This window comes from Palaemon carinicauda, chromosome 11, assembly GCF_036898095.1.
Source record: "Palaemon carinicauda isolate YSFRI2023 chromosome 11, ASM3689809v2, whole genome shotgun sequence".
In the NCBI taxonomy this organism is placed as follows: domain Eukaryota; kingdom Metazoa; phylum Arthropoda; class Malacostraca; order Decapoda; family Palaemonidae; genus Palaemon; species Palaemon carinicauda.
This window is the reverse complement of record NC_090735.1, coordinates 122875715-122898036: the sequence shown is the minus strand read 5'-3', so window position 1 is coordinate 122898036 and position 22322 is coordinate 122875715. Positions and strand designations below refer to the sequence as shown.

Below are 22322 nucleotides of genomic sequence, written 5' to 3'. Positions count from 1 at the left end.
TAAGATTTATTTGATAGCTGTACTTCTCCTTCCTCCTAATATACTGATTTCATCTATGGCACCTCCCCATAATTTTCAATCATATCGCTAAGAATATGTCAATTTAAGGGGGCCTGTTAACCCCCCCCTGTTAGATTAATAGGTAAGGACATTATTTGTAGGTTAGGTAAGTTGGGAAGTGTAGGTTAGGCGGTGTCCCATGCACACGGGATGTCCTGTCCTTCGTTCTGCAAATGCTGCAATCATTATTATTATTGAAGCCTTTGTATAACGATGGACAGGACCTCCCACGTTCATAGAACCCACCTAACATATACTTCCTTACTTACTTACCTAATGGGGCCTAACGCCCCCTGCAATGCATTTAGACTGCCATATTTTTAGCGATAGTTGAGAATAAGGGAGTTATGGGGCATACCCATCATCATACATGCGCCCCTTATTATCAGCTAAGCTGTAAACCTACAGTAGTTGGAAAAACAGGATGCTAGAAGACCAAAGGCTACAAGAAGGGAATTATTGTATGAGTAGAAAATAAAGTAGTTAATTAACATCTTGATTTAGACTAAAAAGTAGAGGTTTTATTCAAGCTATATTTGCATTTCTACTCATATCCTGTTATTGATGTTATGATATTTAATTCATGTGAAATAATTAGGAGACATTATAAATAATGATAGATGTAATGTTAGAAAAACACTACAACACCGAAATAATATCCTTAATTTTCATGATGCAATAAACAGTAACACTCCATTAAACAATGTTATGCTTCATCATGACACTGAACTAATACAGAGATTAAATTTCAGCCCTAACTTACAATGATTGAATACTGCCTAATCAGCAATTTGTTGTTTCTGTAGGTAAATGGCCTCACACACGAAACCATCACTCATGGCCAGTTCAGAGACTTGTCCATGCGACTTGGCAGCGCCTTGACTCGTCTTGATGTGACCAGAGGAGATGTGGTTGCAATCGTCTCGCCCAACTGTCCAGAATTTGCAATCTCCTTTTTTGCCGTGTCTTCCATTGGAGCTGTCAATACAACCATCAACTGTACTTATACCGCTGGTAAGATACCCATGTTAGTGAATAGGAGAATTTGAGATAACCGTAAGAGTTCAGTACTGACCAGGGGTTTAATGTTGAAAGGAAATCATTATGTGCTTGTTTGTTCTGACACAAATACAAACGCTCTTCCTTTTCATAGCATAGAATATCAGTGAAGCTGGAGTATACGGCAATTAAATTTTTATAACGATGTATAAACAGGTGACCAATAGTTACTGACTGGTATTTGGGAAGCTCTGTCCCCTTGCTTGCTCACTGAGCACTCATTCTGATTTTGTCCGTCAGTGAGAGCAGACGTTTTTCCACCGGCTGGAGTATTTTGGCTTTATAATTCTTTGCCTTTCCAGCATTGGATCCAGGATGAAGATTACAAGTAAGACTAGAATTTAAGTTAAGATTGGCTGGCCCTTTCCATTTTCTTCTTCCCCTCTCTTGGGACACAGCTTCAGAAACCCTGTCAGCTGGTATTTGTTTGCTTGTAGGTAAGCCCCACTTAGCCTGTAGCACTTCTGTTATATAATGTAGAAGTGTCATTCCCCACAAGCCTTACGAGGGGAAGTGTTGTAACCAGGCAAACACGTTGACATATATACTGTATACCTCTTTGTTACTACACAGAGGCTTTTTACTCTGCATCCTTTATTGTGCTGTGGACCCAATGGTATTGGTAAACCTTAACTCTGCACCATTTACAAGGGTGTGAATCTTGATAGCCTAGGATGAGTATCTAGCTTGTTGGAAAAGGAACTTCTTCCCACCTAAGGATGTCTCCTACATAAAGGAAAAGGGTTTGTATATGTGTCGGGACAAATGACAAAATTGGAGGTATTTTGTATTTTTAAATATTAAACTTAGCCGGTGAATATATAATAGCTGAAGTCTCCGACGGCTCGACAGATTCCAAAAACTCGCGAGCGATCGCCGTGAAGGTTGCGGGTGTGACCACCAGCGCCGACTATCGGCCAGATACCGCATATACTTGTCAATTTCTCCAGTTCTTCTCTGTCGGTCTTGTCGACAAGTTGGTTCTGCTCGCTTTATGACCTCGAGTTTTCGACCGAATTGGTGAAGTACTTGGTTTTGGTTTTATTGCTTTCGCCGTGTTGGATTATTCAATACTATCTTCAAAAGAAATGCTTTTGAAAGGAGAGGAAAAGTGTTTTGCCCTTGCTTTTTTTTTAATCTCTGGTTTTTCCATAGAGAAAAGATGGCCGACCCTTCCCTCAGTGTACGGAAGTGTGTTAAAGGCTTTTAGTAATTATTTTATCACTTTATAAATTATTGTTGATATTTATAGATTTACCTCTATATATTTTATATTTTATATCTCACCCGCCTTTATTAGGCCTCTTCGATTAGCTTTCCATTTATACTAAACATCAAGATAAATTTTATGTTTTTGTTTATATGCGGCCTTTACCTATTCTATGTAGGCGGTCCTAACTTGGAAAACGAAGTTAAACAACGTTGAGCCCATTCAACTTTTATTTTTGTTTAGTTTAAAACAGTTGCTCTGTAAGAGTGATGAAATGAATATTTTTTAGAAAATATTTTAAGAAATATATTCTTTGAATAGTCTTCGTGCTGTTTTTTCAAAGATGAACTAACGTTTGGTTTATTTATGCTACGCAGTTTGCGCTCTATCGTTACGATAGAGAAAGAGAGAATCACGGTTTCACTTTGCAGAAAGAGTAAATCGATTTTGACGTTTTGTTCATTCTTCTTTCAAACTGAAGTGTTTTAGATACTAATTTAAAGGAACTTGTTAATTTTCAATTTCTTAGTCCTTTCAGTTTTTTCCTTTAGTCAAATAACCTGTTATTGACGAAGGGTGAGTGGGCCATTCTCTTGTGAGTGACAAGAGAGAGAGAGAGAGAGAGAGAGAGAACGATCCGATCTTTATTCTCGTCCCAAGTCTCTGTACAAGGAGTTTGGGAGCGAGTAACGTTGTTCTCGATTCAGTTTTTTTTTTACTCTCGTCCCAATTCTCTGTACGGGGAGAGAGGATAAAACGTTTTAGTTTTTATTCTCGTCCCAAGGCACTGTACGGTGAGAGATTGAAAACGTAGTCCGTAGTGAACTAGTGTTTAGTCTCCTCCCCAGTCACTGATCTTTTTAACTTTATATATTTCCGTTTTATTCGATATATATGTATATGTTTATTGATTTTTGCATGTGTGTTTCATTTTGTACTAATGTGCTTACATTATACGACTCATTTCGCAATTCTAACCTTTTGATGTAAGGGAGAATTGCGTGCTTCAGGTAGAAATCAGTTTTATTCATGTTTAATGTGAAATTATTGAAAAATACGATATCAGTGAAGTAAGTGCAAAAAACATGTTCTGTGTTGCGGAGGGTTCGTTTGTTTGTGCTTGTCACTTGCCTAGTCCGAGACCTCTTTCAGGCTCCCCTGCACCAGGGAGAAGGAATGTCGTAGGACCTAAGGGAGTGAGGAGTGTAAACCAACGAACAGACGTTCCCTCAAAGGTGTCAGACGTTGCTCGGCAAGCACGTCCTTGCCATAAGACAGGAGAGACGAAGTTTCTCATCGTCTTCCGATGATTCGTCTCTTTAAAAGCCTGGGCGTAAAGTTTTGAGACGGTTGAAACGTTTATTAGTTCCTTCAGAACAAGTTCAACGTCCTAGCTGTAGTCATAATAAGAGTCCCGTTCATAGCGATGACGTTCATGTACAGACGTTTCTGCCACAGACTCGACGTGACGTTGAGCGGTAGACACAACGTGACATCGAGTGTCAGTCACCGTAGTCTCGATATAGCATCGATCAGCAGTCACTGCTGTTTACTACGTGACGTTTGAACGTCAGCCAGTGCAGTCACAGGTTGATCCGAAGTTAGATATGCTGTTAAAGCTTTCTTCTTCAATAGAAGCTTTCGATCCTGTTCCTGTGCGAAAGGATCCTTTGCTTTTTGTACGTCACGGTTCTGGGATACGTGATTCGGGTCTTCAACCTTCTAGACGAGCTTTGTTACGCCACGCTGACGTTATCTCTAGTGACAGCTTTGCTGTTAAGCGAGATGCGGAGCATAAATCTCGATGTAACTTTGATCGCTTTGAACGTCAGCCACCGCAGTCACAGCGTGACGTTGAGATGCAGACACCGCAGACACGACGTGACGTTGAGCGGTAGACACCGTAGACATGACGTGACGTCGAGGGTCAGTCATCGTAGTCACGATATAGCATCGAACAGCAGTCACCGCTGTTACTACGGGACGTTTGAACGTCAGTTACTTCTGTCACGACGTGTAGTAGAATAACATTCTCTGCAGTCACAACGTGACATCGACCCTCCAACTTTAACTTCTGTTCATATACAAGTTGATGTAGCCTGTCAGGCTTTTCCTTCACGTCATTCTGAATATAAATCTCCTTTTCGCAAGACTTTAGATTTATCAGATGATGTGCCTTCTGAAGAAGTAGATGACCCCCTTTCAACTAATGTACCTTTGGGGAGTCATTTAGAAGAGGAGTAACCTAGGGTGGTCCAACAATCCCTTGTATTTTAATTATGAATTTCTTTAGTGAAATTTTGTCCTAGACTTTCTTCGACGCCTACTTTTACAAAGTCAGTTCTCTCTTGTTCTTCCAAGAGGGCCATGCTCTTACTGGGAGACTGGTTGGAATCCAGGAGAAGTTTAGGAAAGTCTGCTTTTGCTTTTCCTCCTTCTTAATTAGCTTCTCGCTCGGGCATCTGGTGTGACACAGGAGAAGCTCGAGGAAAAGTTCTCGGCTTTGGAGTACCTGCCTCTGCCCAGGGAGACTTCTTAAGCCTTGTGAACTCTCCTCGTTGTCTAGCCATGAGACGCTCCAAGATTTTATGGTCGGCTTCAGAGCTAGACCATCTCCTGTTAGGAGTTTTTTTTTTTTCTCGAGCATTTGAAGTTTTTATTTGTTGGATTGGTCCCTGGGAGCCTTAAGTAAGAAGGTCTCTCCAGCTGTCAATGTATTGCTGTACAATTATGTCATGCATGAACAAGGCTATCAGGGATGGCTCCAATGATCTGGCAGCCACGTTCACTGCAGGAACAAGGCTATCAGGGATGGCTCCAATGATCTGGCAGCCACGTTCACTGCAGGAGTACTTGAGATGTAAGTGCGCTCAATGTGTTCATTGTCAAGACAAACTTCACGATGAAGACTACCAAATCTGTCTTGACAGCAGTAAGGGAAGGCGACTGGATGGTCTCTCCCGACCTTCAGGATGCATACTTCCACATCCCGATTCATCCAAACTTTCAACAACATCTGAGGTTTGTGGACGGGAAAGTAATGTACCAATTTCGAGCACTGTACTTCGGCCTCATTCCTGCTCCTCTTGTTTTTACAAGGCCCTTGCAAAATGTAGCAAGCTTTCTACATTTTTTGAGGATTCAGAGCCTCCCTTTATTTTGACGACTGGCTAATCAGGGCGTCGTCATTAAATCGCTGTCTGGAGAGCCTCTAATGGACATTAGACCTAACCAAGGAGCTAGGTCTCATAGTAAATGTAGAGAAGTCGTAACTTACAGTACCCCATCCCAGAGTATTCTTTATTTGGGAATGGAGATACAGTGTCTGATTTTTCGGGCCTTTTCGTCTCCCACAAGAATGGAACAAGCTCTGTTAAAAGTCCTTCACTTGCAAGAGAAAAACAGTTGCTCTGTAAGAGTTTGAACTAGCCTCGTAGGAACTCTTTCATCGCTGGAGTAGTTTATCTCTCTGGGGAGACTCAACCTTTGCCCTCTCCAATTTCACCTAAACCATTGGAACAAGGAGAAGGGCTTAGAGAGTATCTCTTTCCCAATCTCCAACTCAGTCTAGACATGTCTGACTTGGTGGGACAGCAACATCAGACTTCGAGAAGGTCTTTCTCTTGCGTTCAAGAACCCAAACCATGTGTTGTATTCAGATGCTTCAGTTTTGGGTTAGGGAGCTCCACTGGACAGTCTGGAATGCTCGGGTCTTTGGTCCACGGATCAGAAGGAACTCCATTTAAGGCAAGTAACATCCCTCCTTTGGCGAGATTTGTGCAAGGAAAAATGAATGTCTTGGCGGACTGCCTCAGCAGAAGAGGACAAGTCATCTCCATGGAGTGGACGTTGCGCAAGACTGTGTGCGAGAAGCTATGGATGACATGGGGTCAACCCACCATAGATCTTTTTGCGACTTCACTGACAAAGAGGCTCTCGACTTACTGCTTTCCAGTTCCGGATCCAGAGGCAGCCCACATAGACGCTTTCCTGCTGGACTGGTCTCACCTGGACGTTTATGCCTTTCCACCTTTCAAGATCCTAAACAAGGTGCTGCAGAAGTTCACCTCTCACGAAGGGACCAGGTTGATGTTGGTTGCTCCACGCTGGCCCGCGAGAGAGTGGTTCACAGAGGTACTTCTATGGCTGGTAGACGTTCCAAGAAGTCTGCCGTTGCGGATGGATCTCTTGCGACAGCCTCACGTAAAGAGATTTCATCAAAGCCTCCCCACGCTTCGTCTAACTGCCTTCAGACTATCGAAAGACTCTCTTGAGCTCGAGGGTTTTCGAAGGAGGCAGCTAGAGCGATCGCGAGGGCTAGAAGATCCTCTACCATCAGGATCTATCAGTCGAAATGGGAGGTATTTAGAGACTGGTGCAAGTCCTCCTCTATTTCCTCTTCCAAGTGCCTCTGTAGCGCAGATTGCGGAGTTTTTGCTTTATCTGAGAAACGGTCGCTCCCTCTCTGCATCCACCATTAAAGGCTACAGAAGCATGTTAGCTTCTGTTTTCAGGCATAGGGGTTTGGATCTTTCTAATAACAAAGATCTCCAAGACCTGCTTAAGTCTTTCGAGACTTCCAAGGAGCGTCTTATTTCGACTCCTGCTTGGAACTTGGACGTGGTCCTACGGTTCCTTATGTCAAACAGGTTTGAACCATTAAATTCAGCCTCCCTGAAGGATCTTACCCTCAAGACACTTTTTTTGGTGTGCTTGGCTTCGGCTAAAAGGGTTAGTGAGATACATGCTTTTAGCAAGAACATCGGCTTCTCCACTAATAAAGCAGTATGCGCTCTTCAACTTGGTTTTTTGGCCAAGAATGGACTTCCGTCTCGTACTTGGCCTAAATCATTTGATATCCCCAGTCTTTCTGAGATTGTGGGGAATGAAGTTGAAAGAGTGCTGTGCCCCATTAGAGCTCTTAAATTTTATTTATCCAGAGCTAAACCGCTACGAGGTTGTTCAGAGGCTTTATGGTGCTCCGTTAAAAAGCCCTCTTTGCCCATGTCTAAGAATGCGTGGTCTTATTTTATTAGACTTTTGATTCGGGAGGCACACACTCATTTAAGTGAGAAGGATCGTAATTTACTTAAAGTCAAGGCTCATGAAGTCAGAGCGATAGCAACTTCAGTAGCGTTTAAGCAAAATAGATCCATTAAAAGTATTATGGACGCGACCTTTTGGAGAGGCAAGTCGGTATTCGCTTCATATTACTTGAAAGATGTCCAGACTATTTATGAGGACTGCTACACACTGGGACCATTCGTAGCAGCGAGTGCAGTAGTGGGTGAAGGCTTTACCACTACATTCCCTTAATCCCAATATCCTTTTAATCTACTCTTGAAACTTTTAATCTTATTTTGGGTTGTACGGGAGACTAAGAAGTCTTTCGCAATCTTTTTGATTTGGCGGGTGGTCAAAATGTTGTTTCTTGAGAGCGCCCAGATTAAGGGTATTGATGAGGTCCTGTTATAGGGGTGTTCGCCCTGGATATAACAGCTCCTGGGAGTCTTTCAGCATCCTGAGAGGATGGCTGGGCTTCGTGAGGAAAGCAGACTAATGAGGCAAAGTAATCATCAGAGTCAGCTTCCTTACCAGGTACCTATACTTAAGTTGGTTTTTTATGAAATAATTGTCAAAAAACTCTTGAGCATATACGCCTTTATTGTATTAATACTGGTCTCTACCCACCGCCATGGGTGTGAATCAGCTATTATATATTCACCGGCTAAGTTTAATATTTAAAAATGATATTTTGATTATAAAATAAATTTTTGAATATACTTACCCGGTGAATATATAAATTAAAGGCCCTCCCTTCCTCCCCGATAGAGACCCAGCGTACTGAGAAGAACTGGAGAAATTGACAAGTATATGCGGTATCTGGCCGATAGTCGGCGCTGGTGGTCACACCCGCAACCTTCACGGCGATCGCTCGCGAGTTTTTGGAATCTGTCGAGCCGTCGGAGACGTCAGCTATTATATATTCACCGGGTAAGTATATTCAAAAATTTATTTTATAATCAAAATATCATTTTTCCCAACTTTACAAACCTGAGACCTTTAACTCATACTTTCCCGCCATCACCTACCCCCTAGAAAGTCCCGGCTGCAATCAAAGATTGCTCAATGAGCAAACTTGGGGCCAGGGCTTCCCCACTCCCCAGTCAGTAACTACCGGCTACCTGTTTACACCTCGTAGTAAAAGTTTAACTGGCGTATACCACAGCATCCTATATAAAAGATCTAGGTTTGTGTAGTTAGGAAAAATACTGTACAAACTATCACCAAATTTGTCCTATTTAACCTATTTATATTATTTACAATTTTAAACCTCTGTACAATATAATTTATACTGCATACCAAAAGGAAACTTATTCTGTACTGTATATGTTGGATGGCAATTGATCTTGAGGTGTTTAATATGCACTGTATAGTACATGTATTTTATTTTATATTTTGAAAACATTTTGAAGAGATTTTTAGGTTTGGAATGTAATAACTTATGTTTTTCTCCATGCTAATTTTGACCCCCTGTTGTTCAATAACCACCAGCTATTTATTTTCTCCATGCTAGTTTTGACCCCCTGTTGTTCAATAACTACCAGTTATTTATTTTCTCCATGCTAGTTTTGACCCCCTGTTGTTCAATAACTACCAGCTATTTATTTTCTCCATGCTAGTTCTGACCCCCTGTTGTTCAATAACTACCAGCTGTTTATTTTCGCCATGCTAGTTTTGACCCCCTGTTGTTCAGTAACTACCAGCTATTTAATTAGCCGCAAAAATCAAAATGCACGAGAACTTTTGCACAAATTGATTCCAAGTCCCATGATCACTTACTCTCCCAGTGAGAGCATTCTTGGGTCTTAAGTGAGATAAGTTTTCTGGGTATCAAGACATATTTTTTGGATAGCGGTGACTGTTAAATTTGAATTCAATGAAGATAAAGAATCTGGAAATAAACGATTCAAAGAACAGGTGACTGCTATAGTATGGATAGTATGCTTGTCCCTTCTTGAAAATTAATCTAAAATTTTGATAAGAATGTGAGCTACTCAACTAATCATTTAAGGTAGATATTCTTCATAAGGTGGGCAAAAAGAGAGAATTATTTAAATTAAGTCCTAGCTGAGTCTGCAAGGTTTCTTCAATCTTTCTTAAAATAACTCACAAATTCTTATCGATTTAAACTGGCTTCTATGACCCTTAGGGTATGCCATTCTAGAGTGTAGACGTATCAGCGGTGCTTTCTCTCGCTGTGAGTTGTACCAACCGTGTGTCGCACAATTGTACATAATTCCTTTTGTATATATTATGCTTGTATCTTCGCGCTTCCCTCGCACTAAAACGATCATGAAAATTCATGTCTGCTGTTTTACTCTGTAACATTGTCTGTCTCTCGAACATGTTATGTCCTGTTGCCTTGAGGTTTTGAATATAAAGGAGAGTGTTCCTTAATAAACAACTCAGTTGATTGCATCCTGCCTTTGAGTTCACAACCCTTCAGTTGTTATTGTTTACTTTTGTAAATAAAAACTTTGAAATACTAGTGTTCTTATGGAGGAACATAATAAGAAATAAAACTACATATCCTGATGGAAAATTGCCCCATGTGTAGATCTGCAAAGGGAAAGAGCAAAGATTGGATAGAATATGAATTGTGAGAATTACTACCACAAGATGTGTATCTATATAGATACTAACACCGGTGATGTACATATAGGGAATATGCAAAGTCTCTTTCTTCAGTGTGTAGACAAAGCTAAAACTGCAATGAAAAACAAGATATGGAGAAGAAAATCTCAAAAATGGAGGAAGAGCTACAGAAGAGAAACAGTATAATAGGACATGAAGCAAGAATTGCTGAATTGGAATACTGTATGACATTGGGAATGTCGTTGACTCAACGGATGCTAATTAGATTACTGATTATTATTATTACTTGCTAAGCTAGAACCCTAGTGGGAAAAAGCAGAGGGTCCCCAACAGGGAAAATAGCCTGGTGAGGAAAGGAAACTTTTACCGAGAAAGTGGATAATCTAGTGAATAGTATTAAATCAATCAATTTTAACACTTAAAATACCGATTCCCTCAAAAAATGAGAAAAGTACATATGCTGTAAAAGTTACCGACACAAACATCATCTAAATTCGCTGACAGGAAAAAAATGAGATTAAGAAGCTCTCAAAGGTATGACAGTTCTTAATAAGAAATAAAATTCAAATGGAAAAGCTGTTATAAATTTTGCAGATGACAAGATTAGAGATGAAGCAATAAATAAGACTCAAACCATAGTTATTGATACTAAACTGAGAAAAATTGGAAAACTATAAATAAAAATATATGTAATACATTCAGTGAAGATGATGTACGGTAGTTGATGCTTTTATTCATAGGAATATTGTCGTTTGGACCAGATTCAAAATGTAGAGAATGAGATAAAAATGTTACTCAAGGATAATGTAGTGGGTTGGACTCTCCAATTCATGCTGAAATGTGATCTAGAAGTTTGGAAGCCTATTCGTGATAATGGTAGCAAAGGTATGCTGCGATAGGGTACGTAAAACATACATGGTATGTACCACGTGATCACCTGCTTCCACTGTCAAAGGTATAGACATTTTGAAATGTTTAAGTTTAAGAGTAATGATAAAGCGTACAGAAAATCATGGCACCAAGGAATGTAACTCCCAAGTGGTACATACATACATACATATACCAAGAAACTTCCCCCAATTTTGGGGGGTAGCCGACATCAACAATGAAACAAAACAAAAAAGGGGACCTCTACTCTCTACATTCCTCCCACCCTAACAAGGGACTCAACCGAGTTCAGCTGGTACTGCTAGGGTGCCACAGCCCACCCTCCCAAGTGGTAACATATATAAAATGCACTGAAAAACCCAAATGATTATATAGAATTTAAGAAATCACAAAGCGTTAGATATGGAGGTGATGAGAGTAGCAGAAACTATGAATCATAGATACTAAGGACATCATAAATTGCTGATATGTAAATATTCAATCTGTTGGTAAGTAAACAATTTAAATCAGAGAATTGATAAATGAGAAATGTTTTGACATATTTGTGATATATGAAACATGACTATATGACTTCGATAAGACTTAAGATAGTGAAAGGACCCCCAATACATATGCTGTCTTTCATCATCATACATACATATACCAAGGCACTTCCCCCAATTTTGGGGGGGTAGCTGACATCAACAAATGAAACAAAACAAAAAGGGGACCTCTACTCTCTACGTTCCTCCCAGCCTGACAAGGGACTCAACCGAGTTCAGCTGGTACTGCTAGGGTGTCACAGCCCACCCTCCCAAGTGGTAACATATATAAAATGCACTAAGATGAAAAACCCAAATGGTTCTATAGAAGTCAAGAAATCACAAAGCATTAGATATGGAGGTGATGAGAGTAGCAGAAACTATGAATCATAGATACTAAGGACATCATAAATTGCTGATATGTAAATATTCAATCTGTTGGTAAGTAAACAATTTAAATCAGAGAATTGATAAATGAGAAATGTTTTGACATATTTGTGATATATGAAACATGACTATATGACTTCGATAAGACTTAAGATAGTGAAAGGACCCCCAATACATATGCTGTCTTTCATCATCATACATACATATACCAAGGCACTTCCCCCAATTTTGGGGGTTAGCCGATATCAACAATGAAACAAAACAAAAAAGGGGACCTCTACTCTCTACGTTCCTCCCAGCCTGACAAGGGACTCAACAGAGTTCAGCTGGTACTGCTAGGGTGCCACAGCCCACCCTCCCAAGAAAAGGCAAGTTATCAGCGGGGAGAAAGTTAGGCTTTTCATTCTCAAAGTCCATAAAAATCTCAAGATGATAAAATGAACTAGTGCAACAAGTTTTGAATATATGAAAATAAACTTTGCACACAAAAAATCTATTGTAATGATATACAAACCTCCTAGAACAGTATCTTTTTTTAGGTGTTCCATATGCACCTTTGTGAAGATTTCAATCTTTGGATGGATGATGCATCAAATTGTGATGCCTCAGCCTTTAGTGAGCTATTGTAGTCAAAACAATTACTTAACCCTTTTACCCCCAGGCTATTTGGAACTTTCCAACCCTTAACCCCCAGGGGTTATTTTTTTTCAAGCACATTTTGCAGTATATTTTTTTTAAATTGCTCTAACAGCCTTAATTTTTGTCATAGAGAGGTCAGGTTAGTCTCATTCTCTTGGAAAATGCCTGAAGTTTCTCAAAATATCAAAAATATGCAAAAAAAAATGTAAATAGCAGTTTTTTGCAAGGACATACCGGTATGTCCATGGGGGTAAAGGGATGAGTTTTATGAAACGTACCAGTGTGTCCTTCTGGGTAAAAGGGTTGATAACATTGATTGTGCAACAATTTTGACTGAGTGTACTTTGGACTTAGCTTTAAGTGATGGAATGAATAACGTTATAATGGATTTTTAAATATTTAACTTAGCCGGTGAATATATAATAGCTGCAACTCTGTTGCTCGACAGACACATACATAAAAAACTCGCCAGCGATCGCTATGCAGGTTGCGGGTGTGCCCACCAGCGCCAACTGTCGGCCAGATACCACTCTCGATGTAAACAAAACCATCAATTTCTTCTCTGTCGACGTGTCGACAAGACGTACTTTACTCGCTGTTGAACCTGGAGTTTTTCCCATCATATTTGATGAAGTACTTTAATTTGGTTTGAGCTTTCGCAGTACAGGTGTTTTTCTTCAAATAAATCCTTGAACTCTTTTTTGAATCGGATTAATTGTTGATGACTTAGATCGTTTTTTGGAATTTTCCCTTGACTAATTCAAAATGGCTGACCCTTCTCAAGTTCCCAAGTTTCGAAAATGCAATGCTAGGGACTGTCATAGGCATCTTCCAAAGGCTTCTCTCGACCCTCACACTGTTTGTTCCAATTGTCGGGGTAAAACCTGTCAATTGGAAGATCGGTGTGAGGAATGCGTGGGCCTTTCGGAATTCGATTTTATCGAATTTGATAAATATACACGCAGACTAGAGAGAGATAGGATAAGGAGAAGTTCTTCTAGGTCGGTAGATTTTTCCTCTCCACATGCCCCTGAACCTATTCCTTCCCCTGTAGTGGTTGTTCCTAACCCCCCTCCTAGCACTCAGGAACCGTCGATGGCAGACATGATGCGTGCTATTCATGCCTTGGGGGAGAGAGTTGAGGCTTTAGCAAGTGACCGAAATCAACTCATGGCGGACGTAAAGGAACTCAAGTGCCAAAGTGCCACGAAGGATAGTGTCAAAGTGCCTAGTGTTACGCAAAGTGTTGTGAACAGTGTTGCGCTCGAGGGTTCGTCTGTTCGTGCCTGTCGTCCTCCTAGTCCGGGACCTCTTGCAAGCTCCCAAGCCCAGGGGAGAAGCAATGTCGTACGACTCATGGGTTCGAGAGGCCTTGATCAGCGAACAGACGTTCCCTCTAAGGTATCAGGCGTATCTCTCCAAGATCGCCCCTACCTAAGTAAGACGAGAGAGCCCATTTTTACCTCGTCGTCCGAAGGTGTTTCACGTAAGAAACCTTGGACCAAGGTCTCCAGACCTTTAAAGCGTAAGTCGGTCCCTTCAGGACAAGTCCAACGTCCCGGATGTAGCCACTGGGACAGTTCGGACCCGTTGCCATCATCTGATGACTGCTCGCCGCCTAAGAGAGGCAAAGTTGTGCCGTCTCATTTGCTAACCCCGTCTGTTACCGCACCTGCTTCCGTAGACCCTAAATGGGTGTTACTGCAAGACATGCAGTCTAAGCTTGCGTCCTTGATGGAGGACTACAACGCTGAGAAGGTTACCGTTGAACCTACTGGCCATCTGCCATCCAAGCGTTCTGTTGTGCGTCCTGTTGACGTGGATGTAGCTTTCTCGCGTCAACCAGTTGGGGTGGTACCTCCACCGATGCGACCCAGTGTGGATTTCCAGCCGCACGTTGACGTTAGGCAACGCACTGATGCGATTGGTGACGTTCAGGACGTTCATCAACCATCAGAGTTGACTTGTTTTGACGCGGTGCGTCAACCTCCGCAACCCGGTATGGTGTTGACTGCATAACCCAGACGGTCTAAACAGTCTCGGGTGGACGCTGTGCGTCCTCGCGCACCTGTTGTTGTTGACAGTTCCCAGACTGTTCAGCAGTTCCAGGACGCTGCGTCCGGCTCCGTCACGTATGCACCTGTGCGACCGGACTCTGCGAGTCAAACGTTGCCTACACCTTTGCCGTTTTCTCATCAGTTATCGGATGAGGAACTGTCAGATGAGGACGTTGCTGAACCACAGCCTGAGGATCAGCCTTCAGAACTAGATGAGCCTAAAGCAGTTCAACCATCCTTGGACTTTAGAAAAGTCATGGCGGTTTTTAAAGAGTTGTTCCCTGATCACTTTATTTCTGTGGCTCCTCGTTCGCCGCCGTCAGAGTTTGTCTTAGGCGTTCCTGCTACCATGCCTGCCTTTACTAAACTCGTTCTCTCTCGCTCATCCAAGAGAGCTTTACGGCTGTTAGGCGATTGGTTAGAGACCAAGAGGAGTTTAGGGAAGACAGCATTTGCCTTCCCCCCATCTAAACTCTCGTCTAGATCGAGCGTCTGGTATGCCACGGGAGAAGTTCTCGGCTTGGGAGTTTCTGCCTCTGCCCAGGGCGACTTCTCAAGTCTTGTAGACTCTCCCCGCCGCCTTGCCATGAGACGCTCGAAGATTTGTTGGTCACCCTCGGACCTGGACCACCTTCTTAAAGGCATATTTAGGGCGTTTGAAGTCTTTAACTTCCTGGACTGGTGTTTAGGAGCCCTGAGTAGGAAAATCTCTTCTGCCGATAGGGATGTTTCCTTACTCATTATGTCCTGCATGGACAAGGCCGTCCGTGATGGGTCCAACGAGCTTGCCGCTTCATTCACGTCCGGAGTCCTTAAGAAACGAGAGTCTCTGTGCTCTTTTCTGTCAGCAGGAGTGACGCCATGCCAAAGATCCGAGCTACTCTTTGCGCCCTTGTCTAAGTGCTTGTTTCCTGAAGTCTTGGTTAAGGAAATTGCCTTGTCTTTAGTGCAGAAGGACACCCACGATCTAGTTGCGTCCTCGGCTCGCAAAGCTCCCCCTTTGCCTGCCTTGTCTGCCAGACCTAGGATAGACACTCCTGCGTCCAGGTTTATCCCGCCCTTTCGTGGCAGAGCCTCCAGCAGGGGAGGTGCTCGTGCCGAAGGGAAGAGAGGGAAGAGGAAAGGATCCAAGTCCTCTAAGGGCAGAGTCTGACTGCCCGCAACTTCAGACAGCAGTAGGTGCCAGACTCAAGAACTTCTGGCAAGCCTGGGAGAAGAGAGGCGCAGACCAACAATCTGTGAGGTTGCTCAGAGAGGGGTACAAAATCCTTTTTGTACGCAGACCTCCTCTAGTGACGTCCCCCATCGATCTCTCTCCCAGGTACCGAGAGGAAGAAAAGAGACAAGCCCTGAAACTGGAAGTGTCTCTTTTGCTAGAGAAGGGAGCGGTGGTCAAAGTCTCGGACCTTCAATCACCGGGGTTTTACAACCGTCTCTTCCTAGTATCAAAGAAGACAGGAGGTTGGAGACTGGTGCTAGACGTCAGTGCTCTGAATGTCTTTGTCACAAAGACAAAGTTTACCATGGAGACCACAAAGTCAGTCCTAGCAGCGGTCAGAAAGGAAGACTGGATGGTCTCTCTAGACCTAAGGGACGCCTACTTCCACATCCCCATTCACTCAGACTCCCAACCTTTTCTGAGATTCGTCTTCGACGATGTGGTGTACCAGTTTCGGGCCCTGTGCTTTGGCCTAAGCACAGCTCCTCTCGTGTTTACGAGGCTTATGAGGAATGTGGCAAAATTCCTCCATTTATCGGACATCCGAGCCTCCCTTTATTTGGACGACTGGCTTCTCAGAGCCTCTTCCAGTCATCGCTGTCTGAAGGATCTCAATTGGATTCTAGATCTGACCAAGGAATTGGGACTCCTAGTCAACTTGGAAAAGTCACAGCTGGTCCCATCCCAAACTATTCTGTATTTAGGGATGGAGATTCACAGTCAAGTTTTTCGGGCTTTTCCGTCGGCCCCCAGAATAGATCAAGCCCTGCTCTCCATCCAGAAGATGCTGAAGAAAGAACGCTGCTCAGTCAGGCTTTGGATGAGTCTGGTAGGAACGCTGTCATCCCTGGAGCAATTTGTCTCGCTAGGAAGGCTACACCTCCGACCTCTTCAATTCCACCTGGCTTTTCACTGGAAAAAGGACAAGACGCTAGAGGCGGTCTCGATCCCGATTTCCGAAAAGATCAAGTCTTGTCTGACTTGGTGGAAGGACAATATCAGCCTACGAGAGGGCCTTCCCCTGGCAGTTCAGAAACCCAACCACGTTCTCTTCTCGGACGCATCGGACGTGGGCTGGGGCGCGACGCTGGACGGTCGGGAATGCTCAGGTCTGTGGAACTCGAGTCAGAGGAGCATGCATATCAACAGCAAGGAGCTTTTGGCGGTTCATCTGGCCCTGATAAGCTTCGAGAATCTTCTTCGAGGCAAAGGTGGTGGAGGTCAACTCGGACAACACCACGGCCTTGGCGTACATTTCCAAACAGGGAGGTACCCACTCACTGACTCTGTACGAGATCGCAAGGGACCTACTCATCTGGTCAAAAGATCGAGGCATCTCCCTAGTAACGAGGTTCATCCAGGGCGACTTGAACGTCCTAGCAGATTGTCTCAGTCGGAAAGGTCAGGTAATTCCAACCGAATGGACCCTCCACAAGGATGTGTGCAAGAGACTTTGGGCGACTTAGGGTCAACCCACCATAGATCTCTTTGCAACCTCGCTGACCAAGAGGCTTCCTATCTATTGCTCTCCAGTTCCAGACCCAGCAGCAATACATATAGATGCCTTCCTCCTAGATTGGTCACATCTAGATCTTTACGCATTCCCACCATTCAAGATTGTCAACAAGGTACTGCAGAAATTCGCCTCTCACGAAGGGACAAGGTTGACGTTAGTTGCTCCCCTCTGGCCCGCGAGAGAATGGTTCACCGAGGTACTTCGATGGCTAGTAGACGTTCCCAGAAGTCTTCCTCTAAGAGTAGACCTTCTACGTCAGCCACACGTAAAGAAGGTACACCAGAGCCTCCACGCTCTTCGTCTGACTGCCTTCAGACTATCGAAAGACTCTTGAGAGCTAGAGGCTTTTCGAAGGAGGCAGCCAGTGCGATTGCCAGAGCAAGGAGAGCGTCTACCATTAGAGTTTACCAATCGAAGTGGGAAGTCTTCCGAGACTGGTGCAAGTCAGTTTCCGTATCCTCGACCAGTACCTCTGTAGCCCAAATAGCTGATTTTCTCTTATACCTGAGAAAAGTACGATCCCTTTCAGCTCCTACTATCAAGGGCTACAGAAGCATGTTGGCCTCGGTCTTCCGGCATAGAGGCTTAGATCTTTCCAACAATAAAGATCTGCAAGACCTCCTTAAGTCTTTTGAGACCTCTAAGGAACGTCGTTTGGCTACACCTGGGTGGAATTTAGACGTGGTCCTAAGATTCCTCATGTCAGACAGGTTTGAGCCTTTACATTCAGCCTCCCTGAAAGATCTCACTCTTAAGACTATTTTCCTGGTATGCTTAGCCTCGGCTAAAAGAGTCAGTGAGCTTCATGCCTTCAGCAAGAACATCGGGTTTTCGTCAGAAAAAGCTACTTGTTCTCTGCAGCTTGGTTTCCTAGCCAAAAATGAGCTACCTTCTCGTCCTTGGCCTAAATCTTTCGATATTCCTAGCTTATCGGAGATCGTAGGCAATGAAGTAGAAAGAGTATTATGCCCTGTTAGAGCTCTTAAGTTCTACTTAACTCGTACTAAACCTTTACGAGGCCAATCTGAAGCGTTATGGTGTTCGGTTAAGAAACCATCCTTGCCTATGTCAAAGAATGCTTTGTCATATTTTATCAGATTGTTAATACGAAAAGCTCATTCACACTTGAGTGAGGAAGACCGATCTTTGCTTAAGGTTAAGACGCACGAGGTTAGAGCTGTAGCAACTTCCGTGGCCTTTAAGCAAAATAGATCTCTGCAAAGTATAATGGACGCAACCTATTGGAGAAGCAAGTCAGTGTTCGCGTCATTTTACTTGAAAGATGTCCAGACTCTTTACGAGAACTGCTACACACTGGGACCATTCGTAGCAGCGAGTGCAGTAGTGGGTGAGGGCTCAACCACTACAATTCCCTAATTCCATATCCTTTTAATCTGTCTCTTGAAATGTTTTAATGTTGTTTTTATGGGTTGTCCGGAAGGCTAAGAAGCCTTTCGCATCCTGGTTGATTTGGCGGGTGGTCAAAGTCATTTCTTGAGAGCGCCCAGATTAGGGGTTTGATGAGGTCCTGTTGTATGGGTTGCAGCCCTTGATACTTCAGCTCCTGGGAGTCTGTCAGCATCCTAAGAGGATCGCTGGGCTCCGTAAGGAAGACGTACTTACAAGGCAGAGTAATCGTCTAAGTCGACTTCCTTACCAGGAACCTATTTATTTTGGTTTTGTTATATTGATAACTGTCAAAATGAAAAAACTCTTAGCTTATACGATGTAAACATATTTAACTCTGGTCTCTACCCACCTCCTTGGGTGTGAATCAGCTATTATATATTCACCGGCTAAGTTAAATATTTAAAAATGATATTTTAATTATAAAATAAATTTTTGAATATACTTACCCGGTGAATATATAGATTAAACGACCCTCCCTTCCTCCCCAATAGAGACGCAGTGGGATGAGAAGAAATTGAAGGTTTTGTTTACATCGAGAGTGGTATCTGGCCGACAGTTGGCACTGGTGGGCACACCCGCAACCTGCATAGCGATCGCTGGCGAGTTTTTTATGTATGTGTCTGTCGAGCAACAGAGTTGCAGCTATTATATATTCACCGGGTAAGTATATTCAAAAATTTGTTTTATAATTAAAATATCATATTAATGTGGAAGAGAAATGTATTCTTTTTCTAGTGCACAAACTTATAACTTTTATAATTACCTTTACAGAAAGACTCGGTGCTAAAGAAAATAAGCTTTAGAAATAAATCAAACTGATTTCCTTTAGTATTTATTGATGAAGTTACAATGAAAATAAATTATTTATTATTATTATTATTATTATTATTACTACTACTACTTGCTAAGCTACAACCCTAGTTGGAAAAGCAGAATGCTATAAGCTCAGGGGCTCCAACAGGGAAAATAGCCCAGTGAGGAAAGGAAACAAGAAAAATAAAATGTCTTAATTACAGTAACAACATTACGATAAATATTTCCTATATAAACTAAAAACTATAACAAAAGAGGAAGAGAAATAGGATAGAATAGTGTGCCCGAGTGTACCCTCAAGCAAGAGAACTCTAACCCTGATGTTATGACATCCAACTTTTATTGGGCTCTACAGTGTATGTATTGACTGCCTTATACGTATACCAAGGCGCTTCCCCCAATTTTGGGGGGTAGCCGACATCAACAAATGAAACAAAACAAAAAGGGGACCTCTACTCTCTACGTTCCTCCCAGCCTGACAAGGGACTCAACCGAGTTCGGCTGGTACTGCTAGGGTGCCACAGCCCACCCTCCCCCGTTATCCACCACAGATGAAGCTTCATAATGCTGAAATCCCCTACTGCCTTATAACTGTATGTAATAAGGTGAATAAAAATTAATCTGATAACATGTGATGGAAAAAACTACAGTAAAACTGTTAAGGATGAATTTCCTTGGTTAGCTGAGGAGACTAGAAAATAAAAAGAGGGAAAAAATATGTAAAGAAAGAAAATGGAGTCGGTGAAAGTTGAGTGAAATACAAAACTGTAAAGTACCTATATAAAACCTCTCCCACTGGGAGGTAGACCACTCCCTACACTCACTACACACTTTGTCTCTATCACACCGTTGGCCCCTGCAGAACGGACATACGGTGTGAGGGTCTGTTTCGACCGCTGACATATATGTACCACAAGGGTGGTCAGGTAATCCGGGGCACTTCCGCATAATGGTAGAGGCCAACTTCCAAGCACACACTGCAAAGAAAAAGCAAAAAAGATTAAAGCTGTCAATAAGCGAGGGTGGGAGCAGACACGTCTGTTCATCACCCGAGCCAAAAGCAAAGTGAGCTACTCACCGGTGTGTAAACCCTCGTTAAAAATCTAATGGCTCGTCATTTCAGCTACGCCGAAAGTAATACCCTAATTAAATAGTGTGGTTTGTATTTCGGTTACGGAACACTTACGTATTACGGAGGAAAAAAATCCAGGATACTCCAAAGAAAAAATCCAGAAAGCAACAACAGACAAGAATAAATTACATCATCTAAGTGGTATTATCAATTTCTAGAATTCTTTAAAAACAATATGAAATATATTTGGGTCCTTTGCAGATATTCCGTATCAGATTGTTTGCTGTACCAAATACAAGGATAAGATTAACAAGATTTAATAATATAACAAAAGATGAAGTCATCAGGATTATTATAGGGGTAAGGAAAACAAATTTTGTGATTGATATGATGCCAATGTTGGAAGTGAGTGGAGCATAAACATTTTCTAGTCTTGCCAAAATAATTACAATGATAGTAAAATACTATTAATGAGTTAAAACTTCCGAAATCTGTGAAATTGGCTATAGCTACACAAGTTCTGAAAAGTGCACTAGACTTTCAAGACTTGAGTTCATACAGACCTATTTTGAATCTATCCTTTATTTCAAAAGTATTACATACATACAAACATATACCAAGGCACTTCCCCCAATTTTGGGGGGTAGCCGACATCAACAAATGAAACAAAAACAAAAAAGAGGACCTCTACTCTCTACGTTCCTCCCAGCCTTACAAGATGAAGCTTCATAATGCCGAATCCCCTACTGTTGCTACCTCCGCGGTCATCTAAGTATTAGAATATGTAATTCTTGAACAAGTAGCAAGTCACTTTTAGAAAGAATTGAAGCATTGCCAGACAACCAGTGTGCATACTGACAATTATATTTTACGGAAACAGCTACAGTATTTGCTCTCTTGTAAATGATCTTCTGGAAATGATGGATGAGAACAAATGGGGTATCTTGATATTACTCATCTTATAGTGCTGCTTCAAGTACAATTGTGTATGAACTGCTACTAAATGATTTATGGTCTATTGGTATTGAAGATGAAGCTTTTGAGTGTCTAAAAGCTTACATGGTTTGACAGAAACTACTGTGTGCAAATTAGTAACTTTCATTCATCTTATGAACTATTAAGCAGAGGAGTTCCTTTGGGAAGTTTACTAGGCCTTGTCTTATTTTACGTTGAACATGATCCTGTAATAATTAACACTCTTTTTAGCCAGAAGAATAAATTCCAAACTACCTGGCAATATTCAAGATCTAAACATTGACCTCTCTTGGATCACATTCTAGTAAGATCCCGTGATCATAAGGATGCGTAACCCTTTTACCCCCAGGGTATTTGGAAATTTCCAACCCTAACCCCCAAGGGTTATTTTTTTTCTAGCACATTTTGCAGTATATTTTTTTAAAATTGCTCTAAAAGCCTTAATTTTTGTCATAGAGAGGTCAGGTTGGTCTCATTTTCTTGGAAAATGCCTGAATTTTCTCAAAAAATTATCAAAAATATGCAAAAAAAGTTTTAAATAGCATTTTTTTGCAAGGACGTACCGGTACGTCCATGGGGGTAAAGGGATGAGTTTTGTGAAACGTACCAGTACGTCCTTTGGGGGTAAAAGGATTAACTCACAAAATCAGTGACTAGATCAGAAGAACATTGGACTGATCATCGTCTGGTCTACTCGTGTATTAGAATGAAGATATTAACTCTAAAGAGAAGTAAATTATTTATACCATTTGTACTTTTGATCTGAAAAGCTGTACTGTACTACTTCTGGAGATGGTATTTAAGAAAGTTTTTTTTTTTTTTTTTAACATGGGTGGA

At 42.1% G+C, this 22322-nt stretch overlaps 1 protein-coding gene across 2 annotated transcripts in view; it reads left to right on the top strand.

Moving 5' to 3' along the window:
- Nucleotides 1–22322, top strand: part of LOC137650160 (uncharacterized) — a 72052-nt gene that overhangs the window by 29109 nt on the left and 20621 nt on the right. For both annotated transcript variants that reach the window (XM_068383318.1, XM_068383319.1), the window contains exon 2: nt 867–1074. In XM_068383318.1, coding sequence (XP_068239419.1) covers nt 867–1074 — 208 coding nt within the window. The remainder of the gene's footprint in view (nt 1–866; nt 1075–22322) is intronic.